This window comes from Megalobrama amblycephala, linkage group LG4 (genome assembly GCF_018812025.1).
Source record: "Megalobrama amblycephala isolate DHTTF-2021 linkage group LG4, ASM1881202v1, whole genome shotgun sequence".
NCBI classification, from domain to species: Eukaryota; Metazoa; Chordata; class Actinopteri; order Cypriniformes; family Xenocyprididae; genus Megalobrama; species Megalobrama amblycephala.
Window position 1 is genome coordinate 33,276,369 of NC_063047.1, and position 15,315 is coordinate 33,291,683.

At 37.6% G+C, this 15,315-nt stretch overlaps 1 protein-coding gene across 1 annotated transcript in view; it reads left to right on the forward strand.

Moving 5' to 3' along the window:
- Positions 1 to 3,653: 3,653 nt before the first annotated feature.
- Positions 3,654 to 15,315, forward strand: part of znrf3 (zinc and ring finger 3) — an 86,965-nt gene continuing 75,303 nt past the window's right edge. Inside the window, exon 1 of the mRNA XM_048188946.1 lies at positions 3,654 to 4,210. Coding sequence (XP_048044903.1) covers positions 3,989 to 4,210 — 222 coding nt within the window. The 5' untranslated portion in view covers positions 3,654 to 3,988. The remainder of the gene's footprint in view (positions 4,211 to 15,315) is intronic.

Genomic DNA, 15,315 nt, shown 5'->3' on the forward strand with positions numbered 1-15,315 from the left:
CTTTGAGCCTTTATTTTTATGCCTTTCTGAGTATTAAATGCAATGTTTTACTACTTCCCCAAGCTGGGTAAAAGATCTGACACCTCAAGTTTACCCAGGTTATTTAGCACATAATGAGGCTTAAACATGATTACATACACATTATTTGCAAAAACAAATTCCAGTGTTTTATTTTTTCCGTGTTAAATGGTCATCTTGCCAAAGTTTACTTTCAAAATGCACACTTCACCAAGGCATGCTCTGTAAAATAAACAGATTTTCAATGTAAACTTGAGCTTCCTCAGATGAAATGTGTCCAGTTGAAAGTGATTACAACGAGGGCTCTTTGCTGTCAGTCCAAGGTCAAATCTTTGAATACTTCAAAGGTTCTTTTATTTTTGAAGAGTTGCGGAATATCTGAACGCAAAGGGTCTTTGATTTTGTCTCATTCCTCATGAGAATCAAAGGAGAGATCAAACCCTTTAACTTGTTTTAACGTATGGGGTAATTTGGCTAATCGAAAAGTTCTGCACATAAAAAAAAGAAACCTTAAAGGATTAATTCACTTTCAAATGAAAATTAGCTCAGGCTTTACTTGCCCTCAAGCCATTCAAGGTGTATATGACTCTCTTCTTTCTGATGAACACAATCAGAGAAATGTTAATAAATATCCTGACGCATCCAAGCTTTATAATGACAGTGAACGGGATCAGTGAGTGCAAGGCTGAAGAAAGTGCATCCATCCACATCCATCCATCATAAACATCCTCCACACGGCTCCAGGGGGTTAATAAAGTCCTTCTGAAGCAAAGCGATGCGTTTGTGTAAAAAAATATCCATATTTAACAAGTTATGAAGTAAAATATCTAGCTTCAGCCAGACCGCCTTCCACATTCAACGTACGATGGAAGTGTAAAACTCTTGTAGTTCACAAAGCTTACGCTACGTCCTACGCCTTCCCTATTCAATTTACGGAAAAAGCTTAACTGATGCGACGCAGTTTACACTTTCTTCAAAAGTTGAATATGGAAGGTGTTCTGGCGGAAGCTAGATATTTTACTTCATAACTTGTTAAATATGGATATTTTTCTTACACAAATGCATTGCTCCGCTTAAGAAGGCCTTTATTATCCCCCCGGAGCCATGTGGAGTAAGTTTATGATGATGGATGTACTTTCTTCAGCTCATACTCGTTGGTCCCGTTCACTGCTGTTATAAAGTTTGGATGCGTCAGGATATTTATTAATATAACTCTGATTGTGTTCATCAAAGATAGCTTGAGAGTGAGTAAAGCTTGGGTAATTTTCATTTGAAAGTGGACTAATCCTTTAACCATTATTTTCTTTTGAGATTGACTTGTCTTATTGGTTTCAATGCTTAGTGTTAAAATACTAATAGTAATTTCAAAATTTGGCTACCTTATTTTATGTTCATCTGACCTCATCAAAAACCCATATGACAGATGAATATTAACCTTTCTTCTGTATTACAAAAACCCTAGACTTTGAATTCATCACTAAATGGAAGTTGCGATAGTAAAACAGCTTCTCAAACAAGAAAAAATGTAGGGCGGGACTTGATTTTGTCCATCGGATTGGATGGTTGTGGTTTGCTATTGCTGTCATGTGATCTCATGTGAGTGACAGGTTGTCCCGCCCTCACACCAGTAAACACGTCATCAGAGAAGAGTCGTCACTGCTAAAGGGAGGGTGAGTTATTTTGATTAAAGATTATGAAAGCACATAAAATATCGGTAACACTTTAGAATAATGGTCCGTCATTAATAACTATGCAGGAAGTAATGCAGGACTAATGAGCAATACAACATTAACACTTCAGCTACTTCTATTAACTAATATAGAAACAAGCTTAACTAATCCGTAAGTAATATCAAATTTAGAAGATAATTCCTTTTTAGCTAATCAATAATTACCTAATGAGATTACCATCATTAACTAACGGACAAATTGTAAAGAACATTATCGTGTGTCTGAGACGTAATCAGTCATCATTTGTACTCTGAATACAGTCATGGAATGCATCATTAATTACTCAAGTGTTACCTAGTCACTATACAGGAACTACTAGTGATCAGTACCACTATTGTAAAGTGAAAAACATCTTTTTCACTTTAAAATAATGGTCCAGATCACTAGTAGTTCTTGAAGAATGTACTTGAGTAATTAGTGATTCATTTTATGACCACGTTGAGAGTAAAAAAGGACAATCTTCAAGAACTACTAGTGATCTGGACCATTTCATGGTGACTTTAAAAGTGTAAACTTTTAAAACTTTTAGCTACTACACATTATCAAACATAGGCCTACTGAAATAAATTCTCTCAGAAAGACATATGAAAATAGGCCTGCTTGAAAAACTTTACACAATATAGAGTGTAAAGTGCATTAGAAAGTCCTGTTACTATAGAGAAAACGAGTAAAATTAACGCTTAATAATTTTAAGAAGGTTTAGTTCTTTTTAAGGTAGTCCACCCAAAGTTCAACAAGTCCCTCACAGTCGGCTAAAATTACAACTTAAGGAAACGTTTACCAATCTTCCAGCAAAAGTAATAAAACGGTTTTGTGACTGCAATATAAACGAAAGGACAATCCCAGCTATTAACTTCAAAGTTATTACTACACATGCACATTTCTGAGTATGAATCATCCAAACAGTGTCGCTCCTCCTTAACGATTCAATGCGGAGAGGAGCAGGGGAGTGGAATTGAAGTTAGCGAATCGGTTGTTTTGAACGAGTCTTTTAAAAGAACGAATCCTTCTTTTTCACTTCGATGCAACTCATATTTTAGTTTGCTAAAGTTTCCGCTTTTGAAACGTACATATTTTTTTTCATAATAAGAATTATGACTGTGTAAAACTGACCAACTTCAATGAAGTAACGCTACCAAAAAAGGCTATTAGAAGCTTGACAAAAAGCTATGTCCAGCAGCTGACAAATAATTATAGATCTGCTTAGTTGTGACCTATGGGGAAAGGCTTATTATATTTGAATACTGTTTATGGTGTCTCCTCTAGATTTGTAGATATGCAAATTGAAGAATAATAAAGATAACTTGACATTAAGCTAACACAATATGTTCTAAAACGTTCAAACATTCACATTAAGATATGAACACGTTCTAAATGTTGTCTGAACGTTCAAATCATCAAGCTTATTAAATGTTTTAAAACATTTTTCTACAAACGTCCATTTTATCATTCTGCAAACATTACGAGAACGTTACTTTTGAATGTTCTATGAAAAAAACGTTAGCACCCAACTAAAACATTTCAGGAAAAGAAAGTTCCTATAAATGACGTTTTTTGTGCAACATTAGCCTATTATTAAAGACCAGATAACTTTGAAAGAGCACTATTGAAGAATGTCTGTTCATAATAACTTTGAGAAACCTAGCCAGAACGTTAGCAAAAGTTCTTCTTGTGATGTTTATTGGCGTTTGGCAAACCAGTTTATGGTGCATTACCGCCTAGCAAAAGTTCTGAGAACGTTCCCTATTAGCTGGGAATAATACAGGAGTTACTGAATGAATCTTTTAAATGAGCTGATTCAAAAGAATCGAATCACTTGGGTGAATCAAAAACGCCACCACTAGAATAGAGAGGGTCAGAAAGATCGGTGGGTGGGGTTAACCCTTTGTGGAAAAAAAAATTAAGGAATCACGTGTTCCCAGATCAAAGGAGATCCGCTTTGTACAGAGAGCGCGAGCAGCAGCCAGCGAGGCATAAGCGAGCGCGCGAGCAATGCGATAGTCCGGGCAGCAATGGTGAAATAAGCCACGACATTCTTTCCAAGGACAAACTTTTATTTTTAATGATCGCTATTCTCATTTTGCACCATCCATTGCGTTTTTTTTTTTTTTCTTCTTCTTTTTCTGTTGTAGTTTGTATTTTGGGAGGGAGCTCTAGCCTCTCAAATTTGATTCTGAATCAACACTTTTTTGAAGACCCTTGGAAATTATGTTCCGATCGGCGCTGATCCAACCGGCAAGATGATGATTTTACCGAGGAGTGGGTTCGGTCGTGGTGCTGATTCGGTGGTCTTGGTGCTGTTTTGGGTCTTGGGAAGCGTCGTAGCCAAGGATACTGCCTTTGTGGAAGTTGTGCTTTTTGAGTCGAGCCCAAATGGTGATTATACCACTTACACGACAGGTCTGCAAGGGCGCTTCTCCAGAGCCGGAGCCACTATCAGCGCAGAGGGCGAGATCGTGCAAGTACGTTTCCGTCTCTATCGGTGCACTTGCATGGGAATTTTACACTCTTAACAACTTCATTTCTGTGCGGTGCATTCGCTCTCCGCAACTTTGTTTTTCTCTTTCTTTTCAAGGGGGTGTGGGGTTGCACTTCACTACGTGAGGATGGTACAAGACCAGAGAACTATGCGGTCGCAAAATGGCCTCTTGTCTCGCAAAACATGAAAACGTACTTGCAAAAAAAGTTACTTTGATGCATAACTTGCATGAATGGTGTAGTATGTTGCAGAAACGCACTAGGGACGTGCAGAAACAAACATGGTGTAAACTTTGTAGCGCAGATGACAGCAGTAAACATATGTCAGAGGTTATCAATTTTAATAACAGCATTTCCTAGATCTTTTGCAGTGTTAAAATGCCAACTGTCAATCTTGACTCATAGTAACAGGATTCCCACAGTCGGTGAAATCCTGGAAAGATAAAAGAATGATAAATATAGGATTTCCAGGCATTTAATAACTCGTGAAAAAAAAAAGTATATTTTCTGTTCATGCTCATCTCTTTATGTGCCTACAATCTCAAAAGTTCCAGGACTTTCCCATAACTTTGATTCATTTCCATAGTTAATGAATAGAGTTTTGATTTCCTGTTGAAATCAGTGCATGCGATGAGAATTTTAAGAGACTTGAGATTACTCTTACATAATAATAATGGTATGGTTTACATATGTCCATGACACCTGTCATATAAATGTCATTTGTTTGAAGTAGTTCATTGAAGGCTGTGAGAAATCTTCTCCATAATGCTGTCCAGATGACCACTCTGCTTAAATAATATCTCCACAGGGACCTGTGCTATTTGATATATATTGTTTATGAACCATCACACCTCGGTGTGATTTATTCTTCATATTGCACACTAGCGGTTTTGTATTCTCTAGGGAAGGTTTTGCAATGCTTCTAAAGAGCGCCCATTTTCATGATTTGTTGAAAGTTTGTAATTCTTCCCTCTCCTCTTGTGAAAACAGAGAACAGGCATCAAAGAGCGAGACGTTATTGAATGCCATGCCAAGAGGTATAATCTGTCCCTTAAACACTTGCTTAGAGTTTAACACTGCTGGCAGAAGTGCACTGTGGGAAGTTATGGCGACTGTAATGTGAACACTATGAAAGTGGATGCAATGATCTTCCTTCAGATCAAAGCAAATGCCTGATGCTTTATGCCGCATCTCATCATGCATGCAACACACTGTAAATGCTTTACTGTTTTGATTGATACAGAGAAAAAAAAAAAAAAAAAAATTTTTTTTTGAATGAAACAATACTCTAGCTGCATGCAGTAGTTCATCTTTCACAAGCTCCTACTATTTCTGTGTTTTCCTTTACATTCCTCCTTGTGGTTTTAGTGTAGAAAAATGAAAAATACAGGCTTTTTTACATCCAGGTCTACCGTGTCCATCCCACATCATTCGCTACTATGTGTTTACAGTTGTGTACTTAGTAATGTTAGAATGTTCGCATGTATAGGATTAGTAAGTATCACATTCTTCAAAATGGCAAGTGGTGATCATCATTTTTCAGAGATGGCAGAGGAGATTGCTTTCTCTGTAGTGGGGTGAAATGAGAGATTTAGTGGTTTAGATATTTTGACCGGCCTAAATGAAGCATGGGCCATTTGGCTCTATCTTTAAACCCTGCTGAGATGCCGGACCTCAGCTTTACGTTGAGAAGCTTTTGAGGTTTGCCATATTTTCAGACATAGTTTACCATCGTTTTTATCACAGAGGCCAAGTTAGGATTCCTATTGGGATAGTGTTCATGCTAACGTTGTAATCGTTGTGCGCACAATGTTTTAGATCTTTTCCTTCACGGTTTGTTCTCTCTCATTTTACGAAATGCTATGCCATCACGATGTTCTTCTTAGCAGTGCCGTAATTTCATGTCAACTTCTTTGCGATGTCATAATTTCATGTGGCTTTGAAAGGTGTTGAGAAGATGTGAGTTTTGTTGCGAAGCTGATTGAATGGTTGATAAACCATATAGGGGCTTTCGCACTGGAGGAACCTTTTCATAGTTCCTAGAACTATTGGCTGAAGTACCCGGATTTTGGAACTATTTTAGTTCTAGGAACTCCTTTTGGGGGAGCTAAATTAGCTCCTACTTCAGAGTAGGGTCTAAACCAGCACTATAGGAACTATCAGTGACGAGAGTGTACGTTGATTGGTCAAACGCATGTCAAACACTGGCACCGGGCATTTTTAAAAAGGCCGTGTACACACATTTACCTCACAAACATGGAAAACAGCGATTTACAGCATTTACCTGATGTCTGCAGGGTTGTGTTCTTTTCTCCGCCTCAATACTAAAAGTTTTCATATGAGATTTCGTCTCTTAGCCCCACTTTTTGCTCTTTCAGTCGCGTAAATTATGCGTTTACATTCCATCTCCGTTATCAAGAAACCCACGACACACAACAAACAGCTCTGATCACGGCATCCTCCGTTCATTCCGCGCTTAAAGACACTGCTGTCGGCCGCTTCAGAGTTCTTATTCCCAGTGGGAACGCAACCAGGAATTAGTAGGGCTGGACGATTATGGCCTAAAATCAAAACCTCGATTAATTGAACATTTTACCTCGATTACGATTAATGAACGATTATTTTATTATTATTTTTTTATTTTTGCCGTCATAGTTCACTGACAAGGTTTGTACTGTAAATAGCCTATGATTGACTATTAAGGTGTGATTTTTTTTTTTTTTTTCCCCTGTTGAAAGAGTGATCTGACATCATAGCTCACTATCAGCAGTTAGGCTATTTTATCTATGGTTTGTAACATTTCTCGTTGTTAGTCATACCGTCTCTCTATTAATTGTGAAGCTGTGTTGCCCAGCTGTTTGTATGAGTGTTCGTGCCACATGCAGCTGCGCGAGCGCGGCATAGATATATGTAAATATCTATGCGAGCGCGGTAGCTCGATATAATAATACACATCCGATCGTCTAATCGCTCGAATGTCCAAACCATAAAACAAATACAACTGACAAAGTTTAGTGAAGACGCAAGGCGCAAGGCTCACCGCTCGCGCGCCATCACTATGTGTTGAACCGGCGTTCACCTCCGTGTTTTGCTTTTATGCCACTGACTGGACGGGGCGGAGTCACGTGGCTACACACACAGTTATGTTTTTAAGGGGGAAGTATTAACAGGATTAAAAAACCGAAATAACCGACATGGGAAAATTACGTCGGTTAGAGGTTCTGAATTTCGGTTTCGATTACTTTTCGATTAATCGTCCAGCCCTAGGAATTAGTTTCCGGGGAACTATCCTTGTAAGTTCCTTGAACTATTCGGTGCGAAAGCCCCTTATGAAGATATTTATCTAACTCAAATGTTTGACTTCTGACTTATGTTGGACAAAATAGGTGTGTAATTCAGTTTGCATGCAAAAAAAAGTTTGTTGCACCATTCTCGGAGTCTTAAGGCCCGTTCACACCAAGAACAATAACTATATTAGTTTCCACACCAGCAAATAATATCGTTCTGTTTATTCCAAGTGCTCTGCAGGTTTGTCGCTTGCCACATTAAATGCTCAAACTCTTTAAAGTGGGATTGATTCTGATTGGCTATCAATGTTTATAGAATTCGTCCTTGGTGTGAATGGGCCTTTATGCTTGTTCTGCATTTTCTTGTGCCTATTTGTCAATTGCTTTTAAACATGGTAAAGGTTTTCCTGCAAACCACAGATGTTGTCCGCGATTTCCGTTTAGGCCATGGTTGCATTTTAACCTCTTGGATTGGCTAATTATAAAGAAGGTTTGTTGTTGGGTGTTGAGAATCCAATTAAGTTAATAAGTGTGGATTTTGTACTGTAGGACGTAAATTTCAAGCACTTTAAGAAAACTATAGCCCTGGTACATCCTTGTCAGATTTCCCTTGAGTGAAAAGGAGAGCCTGGAGTACCACCAGGGCCAAAGCAAACAAATTAACTCAATTTGCTACATACTCTACCTTATGGGGCAGGAAGCAAAGTGACTTTTCTTGGCTAATACACAAAACCAATGTTCTCCTTGGCTAGAACCTCAATTGCCTCAATTTTGTCCTCTCATAGCATGAAAATCAGTGTCTTTTTAAATAATTCTTACATACTGTATTTGTGGCTTTTCTCTTGGAAAGGTCTTGCTGATGATGTTTTGAATATAGTGTTACGTTCCTACTGCCAGTTTCATGGCCTTGTCTCCAGTAGAGACTTGCTAGCTGTTGGTTTTTACATACAATTATCACAATTGCTTTAGCTTTTAGTTTATACTTTATACTTTATACTTTTATTTTATTTTATTTTATTTTATTTATTTATAAAATAAATAGGTTGAAAGGTTCAAATATTTAAGCTGAAATGCTGTTACATCCAGTGTTTGGACTGTGATGATTTTGGCAATCCTATAGCTGACATGGTGGTTATCAGTCTAATATACTGATGCGTCACTTACTACTACATTTGATTGTAAAATGGGAAGGTTAATGATTGAAGGTTTTGTCACAAAGTTTTGTCCCGGATCATTATGCGTGCAACATTGCTCGTTCAAACAATAAAAGTCTGCTGAATGTTTTGATAGCTTTTTCCTTTATACTCTACTCTTTTCTTCTTTTTTTCCTTCTAGTTGTATAGTGACTCCCAACCAGGGGTACTTGGATTTTTATTTTGCTTTGTTAAACCTTGAATTTTACTTTATCAAACAACTTTTTTTTCCCAGTTCCTTTTTAAGGGAAGAAAACATAATGAGTTTAAAGGTCCCCTAGAACGCTTTTTCACAAGATGTAATATAAGTCTAAGGTGTCCCCTGAATGTGTCTGTGAAGTTTCAGCTCAAAATACCCCATAGATTGATTTTTTTTTTTTATTAATTTTCTTAACTGCCCATTTTGGGGCATAATTAAATATGCGCCGGTTCAGCGTGCTTCCCATTTAAATGCTCGCGCTCCCCGCCCCCGAGCTCGCGACTATATAATACATTGCATAAACAAAGTTCACACAGCTAATATAACCCTCAAAATGGATCTTTACAATGTGTTCGTCATGCAGCATATCCGATTATGTAAGTATGGTATTTATTTGGATGTTTACATTTGATTCTAAATGAGTTTGATAGTGCTCTGTGGCTAAAGCTAACATTACACACTGTTGGAGAGATTTATAAAGAATGAAGATGTGTTTATGAATTATACAGATTGCAAGTGTTTAATAATGAAAATAACGACATGACTCTGATCTCCGTGAATACAGTAATAAACGATGGTAACTTTAACACATTTAACACTAGCATTAGCATCATGCTAACGAAACATTTAGAAAGACAATTTACAAATATCACTAAAAATATCATGATATCATCTTCCATTTTTCGCTGTTGTCCTTGCTTGCTTACCTGCATAAAGTATGTTGATTCGGCTGTGCTGCTCCAGACATTAATACTGGCTTGTCTAATGCCTTGAACATGGGCTGGTATATGCAAATATTGGGGGCGTACATATTAATGATGCCGACTGTTGCGTCACAGTCTGTGTTATGTTGAGATTTGCCTGTTCTTCGGAGGTCTTTTAAACAAATGAGATTTATACAAGAAGGAGGAAGCAATGGTGTTTGAGACTCACTTTATGTCATTTCCATGTACTGAACTCTTGTTATTCAACTATGCCAAGGTAAATTCAATTTTCAATTCTATGGCACCTTTAATGTGTGTGTGATACCTTTTAACATTACGTGCATCTTGGTGAGTCTATTTTTCACCTTTTGGTTTAAAAATGACTAATATTATTGATTGTAATGCTGAATAGTATTCCGAATAATATAAGTTTTAATAGGATATACTACTGTTCAAAAGTTTGGGGTCAGTACAATTTTTTTTTTTTTTTTTTTTTTTTTAAGCCTAGTACTTTTATACAGCAAGGATGCATTACATTGATCAAAATTGACAGTGAAGACATTTCTAATGTTACAGAATATTTCTGTTTAAAATAAATGTTTTTGATTAACTTTGTTCATCACAAAATTCTGAAGAAAAAAAAAATCTATCAGTCTTCACTACAATATTAAGCAGCACGTCTGTTTTTAACATTGATAATAAATGAAATGTTTCTTGAGCAGCAAATCATTATATTAGAATGATTTCTGAAGGATCACGTGACACTGAAGACTGGAGTAATTAATCTTTGCCATCACATGAATAAGCTAAAATTAAAAATATATTAAATTAGAACACAGCTACTTTTAATTGTAATAACATTTCACAATATTACAATTTTTACTGTATTTTTTGATCAAATAAATGCAGCCTTGGTGAGCATAAGAGACTTTCAAAAACATTAAAAATGTTACCAACCTCAATTTTAAATGTAAGTGTATTTTTATTAGTATAATAATGGCTATCCGGAAATGGCAATAATGTTACGATATGCTTTTTAGTTTGATGGGATTAACACAAAAAATTGGGAAACCATGAATTAGTTGAACAGATTCTAAAAAATAAGTTTGCCAGGTGTTATTGTCATAAGTTGCACCTGTCTTTTGTTTTTCAGGGAGATAATGACTGTCACACCTACTGTTCTCAGTGTTGCATCAGACTAGTTTAGATTTATCTTTCATCTACCATCATAACTAGTGCATCATTGTTTGTAGTTCATGACCGTTACTGCTGAAAGTCCCTTATATAAACAGAAGTGAAATGAAATGGTCTGTGTGAACGATGGCGGTACAGGCGATGACATGTTGTCATGGCGGGATTAGAATGATGCCATCTCCACATTCTCTCAGGCAGAACTGTAGTGTCATATCTACAGATGACTGACCTAAAATACCTTGATGGATGACTCGCCTTATCACCTCCTGCAGCAGAACTAGAACAGTGCAGGTGGTTTTTAGACTCTGTTCTCATTAAGAACGGGATGTGGGAAAGTAAGATGGTACTTCCTCTTTTAACTGTGCTCTTACTTGTTTGTTGAGGCTGATAACTGTTGGAGTGAAATTGAAATGTGTTGGAAATTGACTCAGTGTTTATATTTGAGTGGAATGTTTATAGTTGGGATATGAGTTTTGCTCATCATGGCTCTATGGTGTCTTGTTTTACGTTGCCGTACTGCAATTGCTTTCAATTTCAAATGCTTAGCACGTCTGACTTTGATTTTTGGGATTTTTAAGGGACACTGACACATGACACTGAACCATGGACGTTCTGATCATATGAAATTCAAGGCTTCATTCCACAGAAAGGTCAACTTCCCTTTAAAGTTCTGAGAACAGAGAGATGGGTGATTGGTTCTGATTCACTCATCACTTTTCATGCATAAACATGTCATGTATTATTATTATTATTATTATTATTATTAAAGGGATAGTCCACCCAACAATGAAAATTCTGTCATCATTTACTCTTAACAAACAAATTGTTCCAAACATGTATGAATTTCTTTCTTCTGCTGAACACAAAACAAGATATTATGAAGAATATGGGTAACCAAACAGTTGATAGGCCCCATTGACTTCCATAGTATGGAGAAAAAAAAAATGGACTTAAGGGTGAGTAAATGACAGAATTTTCATTGTTGGGTAAACTATCCTAACTATCAAAGGTCCCAGTAAGTTTTACTGATTTTGAGAAAAAAAAAATTCTGTAATTATTTATTTATCCTCATGCCATTTCTGAACCATTTGACTTTCTGTGGAACACACAAGTAGAATTTCTGAAGACTTATTCTGGTCACTCTTTTCCAGTGCCGTCACACTGAATGGGAACTGAGGCTTCAAAACTTCAGAAATAGTGTCAAATAATTGGTCAGTATGACTTGTGTTGTAATCTTGACATCCGCCCTGTAGCACTCTTTGGCATATTCATTAGTTTGTGAGAGAAGTGGCGATGACCACTTCGTGAATGAATCATTCTTTTCAAATGAATTGATTAATTCCGTTCACAAAACTGGTCTGAATGATTCATTTATGATTCGGCTGTTCACTGCAGTGCCATGGGTGGAGAGTGAAGTCCAGCTCCCCCTTTCTGGATTTAATTTGGGCATAATGGGTGGGGCTAAAAGGTCCAACCACACCCTGACCTTACCCATAACTCTATCCCTCCACCCATTAGATCCACAGAAGTGGAGCTGGACTAGGTCAAGCTCAGTCCATGGCGTCCAGAAAGGTGGAGCTGGACGTCAGTTGGCTCTGCAGTGAGCACCACTTGTCATGAGTTCAACTCACTGACTCAATAATCACAGAGGTTAAATTCATTCATTATGTAACTCATTCATTCGTTCATTATGATTTCACTTTTTTACTTTAAAGTTGCTGTTAGAGCATAAACAACATCTGCAAAGTTACTATGCTCAAACTTCAAAGCGAAGGGAGATATTTTCTTTTAAAGAATTCTGTTTAAGGACTACAACAAACGGCTGGTAGGGACTACAGTGAGCTTCTTCCCGGGGTTGGTGACATCACTAACCCTAAAATTTATATAAACCCTGCTCCTGAGAACAAGCAAACAAAGGGGTGAGGCCATGTTATTGCAATACAGAACATAACACATGTAATAGCATGTCATAAAAGCAAGATGACAACCTAAGTTATAACCGTAATTAAACTAAACTATGCAGCACATATTCTCTGGCTCTGTAGGCATCTTACAACAGTTCCCACATGAGCGATTTATAGATTATCATGACAGAATATGCTAATTAATAACTTTTAATAGATCCCATATCAGCTATTACAAAAATTCATCAACTAACCATTCAGAAACGTCCTGTTGCATTCTACATGTTGTCACTTCTTGAGTCTCTCCATCATTGTCTGACTCCATTTTGAACATAAAAGGCTGAAAAGTTTGACATTTTCAGTAAGTCTTCATGAGGTAATCGGCGCTGCTAACACTTTGTGCTAACACAAGCTCTTGAAACCCCCGCAGCAGCTCATTTGCATTTAAAGGGACACACAAAATCGGAGTGTTTTTGCTCACCCTCAAAAAGTGACATTTAATGTGCTATAAAAAATAATTTGTGGGGTATTTTGAGCTAAAATTTCACATACACACTCTGGGGACATCGGGGAGTTATTTTACATCTTGTAAAAATGGCATTATATGACCCCTTTGAAGGGATAGTTCACTCAAAAATGAAAATTATTGTATGTACATTCTTTTTTCTGTGGAACACAAACAAAAATTTATATATATATATATATATATATAAAACAGTCAGTGAAGTCCAATGTTGTTTTGGACCACAATATTTTTTTTAGAATATCTTCTTTTGTGTTTTCCACAGAAAAAAAGAAACTCGAATAGGTTTGGAACAACACAAAGGTGAGTAAATGATGACAATTTTCGTTTTGACAGAACTATTCCTTTAACAGGAGTGGAAGATTGTCAATGAACAGCAACTACTACTACTACTACTATTCCTTTAATAGACCAGGAGGCGACTTTCCTTATTTGCCATGTTGAGAATTTGTGGTCTGGGTTCATTCCTAGATGCATAAACTGCAATTTAGGACTATATTTTTTTCATTTTATCTTACAAAATCTGTTAAAGTCAGCCCACGATCTGTGGCGCGATTGATACAGTGTCTTTCCTCAAAGCTCACTGTAGTTGTGAGCCTAAATTAGGACTATAATGAGAGCTTGGTTTGGCCTAAAGAGTCTGCATGCTTTTCCCACAGACTGAAACCATGGGAGTCCAGAACGGCCCTCCACGAGACAGTGGGTACCCGAAAACACGGGCCCCTCCCTGTCCACAGCAACAGTAGCAATATTCAACAACCGTGGGTTTAAAAGGTTAAAGTGCTGCACGACTACTTTTCCATTTATTGGTTTTGTGGTGGCAGCTGTATTTTAAGACCTATCTACTCAAACCGCTAACCCGTCGGCCTTTCATTCCCTTGCCAAAGTAATTTGAGGCTGTTTTTTTTCTCTCTCTGTCAGTGTAGAAAAGATGAAACTGTTTTTGTCTCCTCCTTTCTTCTTTTACCACTGTCTGCCTCACTCTGATGCACTTGAGAAATTTTTTTTTGTTTGTTTGTTTTTCTTAAGAGGCAAATAGTTAAGGCAGAAATGAATAGAAAATTCAGACCGTCGGCTCTATTTTACCTGGCGCACACTAAAGAAAGATCTGTGTACGGATTCTTTTATTGTTTTCCATGAAGAGACTTTCCTATTCTTGCTTCCTGCAAAGGCTCGAGCGATCGTTCCGCTCTCTCCTTGAACCCCCTATTGATTTGCCCATCAAAGCTCATTTACAAGGACTGGATGTTCACTTGAGAGGCAAGTGCCGTCCTGACGGTGACTGACAACACAGATTGATTAGCTTATCACAGCTCATCATTCCAGTTGCTATGGTTACACCTCAAGAATCTCAGTTCCGAGAGTTGCAATGTGGGGATTTTTGGAGGACAGACTCTGAATCCAATAAATAAGCTATTATTGATGTTGACTGACACAATCGTATGGCTGATGTGCTTGTATTCACTTCATTTAGTCTCTACTTCTCCAAAAGCAGCAGTGGGGGCAGAGGGTTATGAAATGACAATGCTCTGGGGGCACACAGGGGCTCAGGCATGCTTTGTTGTTGTTCAGGAATGTGCTGACGAACGGCTGAAGTCCAAAATGCAGACCCATTGTTTCCTTCAAGCTCTGGTTTTCGGTCTTTCCCGCATTCAGTGCCTGACTGTCTGCCTGTCTGTCGTGCCCTTGTACTTATCGCTGTCTGTCACGCCATTAGACACTCTGTCATGCCCTGACTCTCTATGGTACTTGCCTTCTTTTCTTCCTTTGTCTTTCTCTCTGTTTTTGCCCTTCTGCTTAACCAGTTAGCACAGACTTGATGGTTTTCCTCAGCGCTTGTTCATACGTTTCCTTTTCCTCTTCGTACTCCAGGGACTCTTGTTTTTAAATCATGAAGATGAGGGGTCTCAGAAAAAGGCTTCAAGTTATTGTCAAGTCTTAGACTTCAAGTCTGGAATGATGTCCAAGTTGTGATGAAAGAGACTTGATTTGGGACTTCAATAATCTGCAATACGTCTCAAACCATGCAATTTAAGACTTGATTCAAGTGTTTTCCATCATGACCTAGACTTGACTTGAGACTTG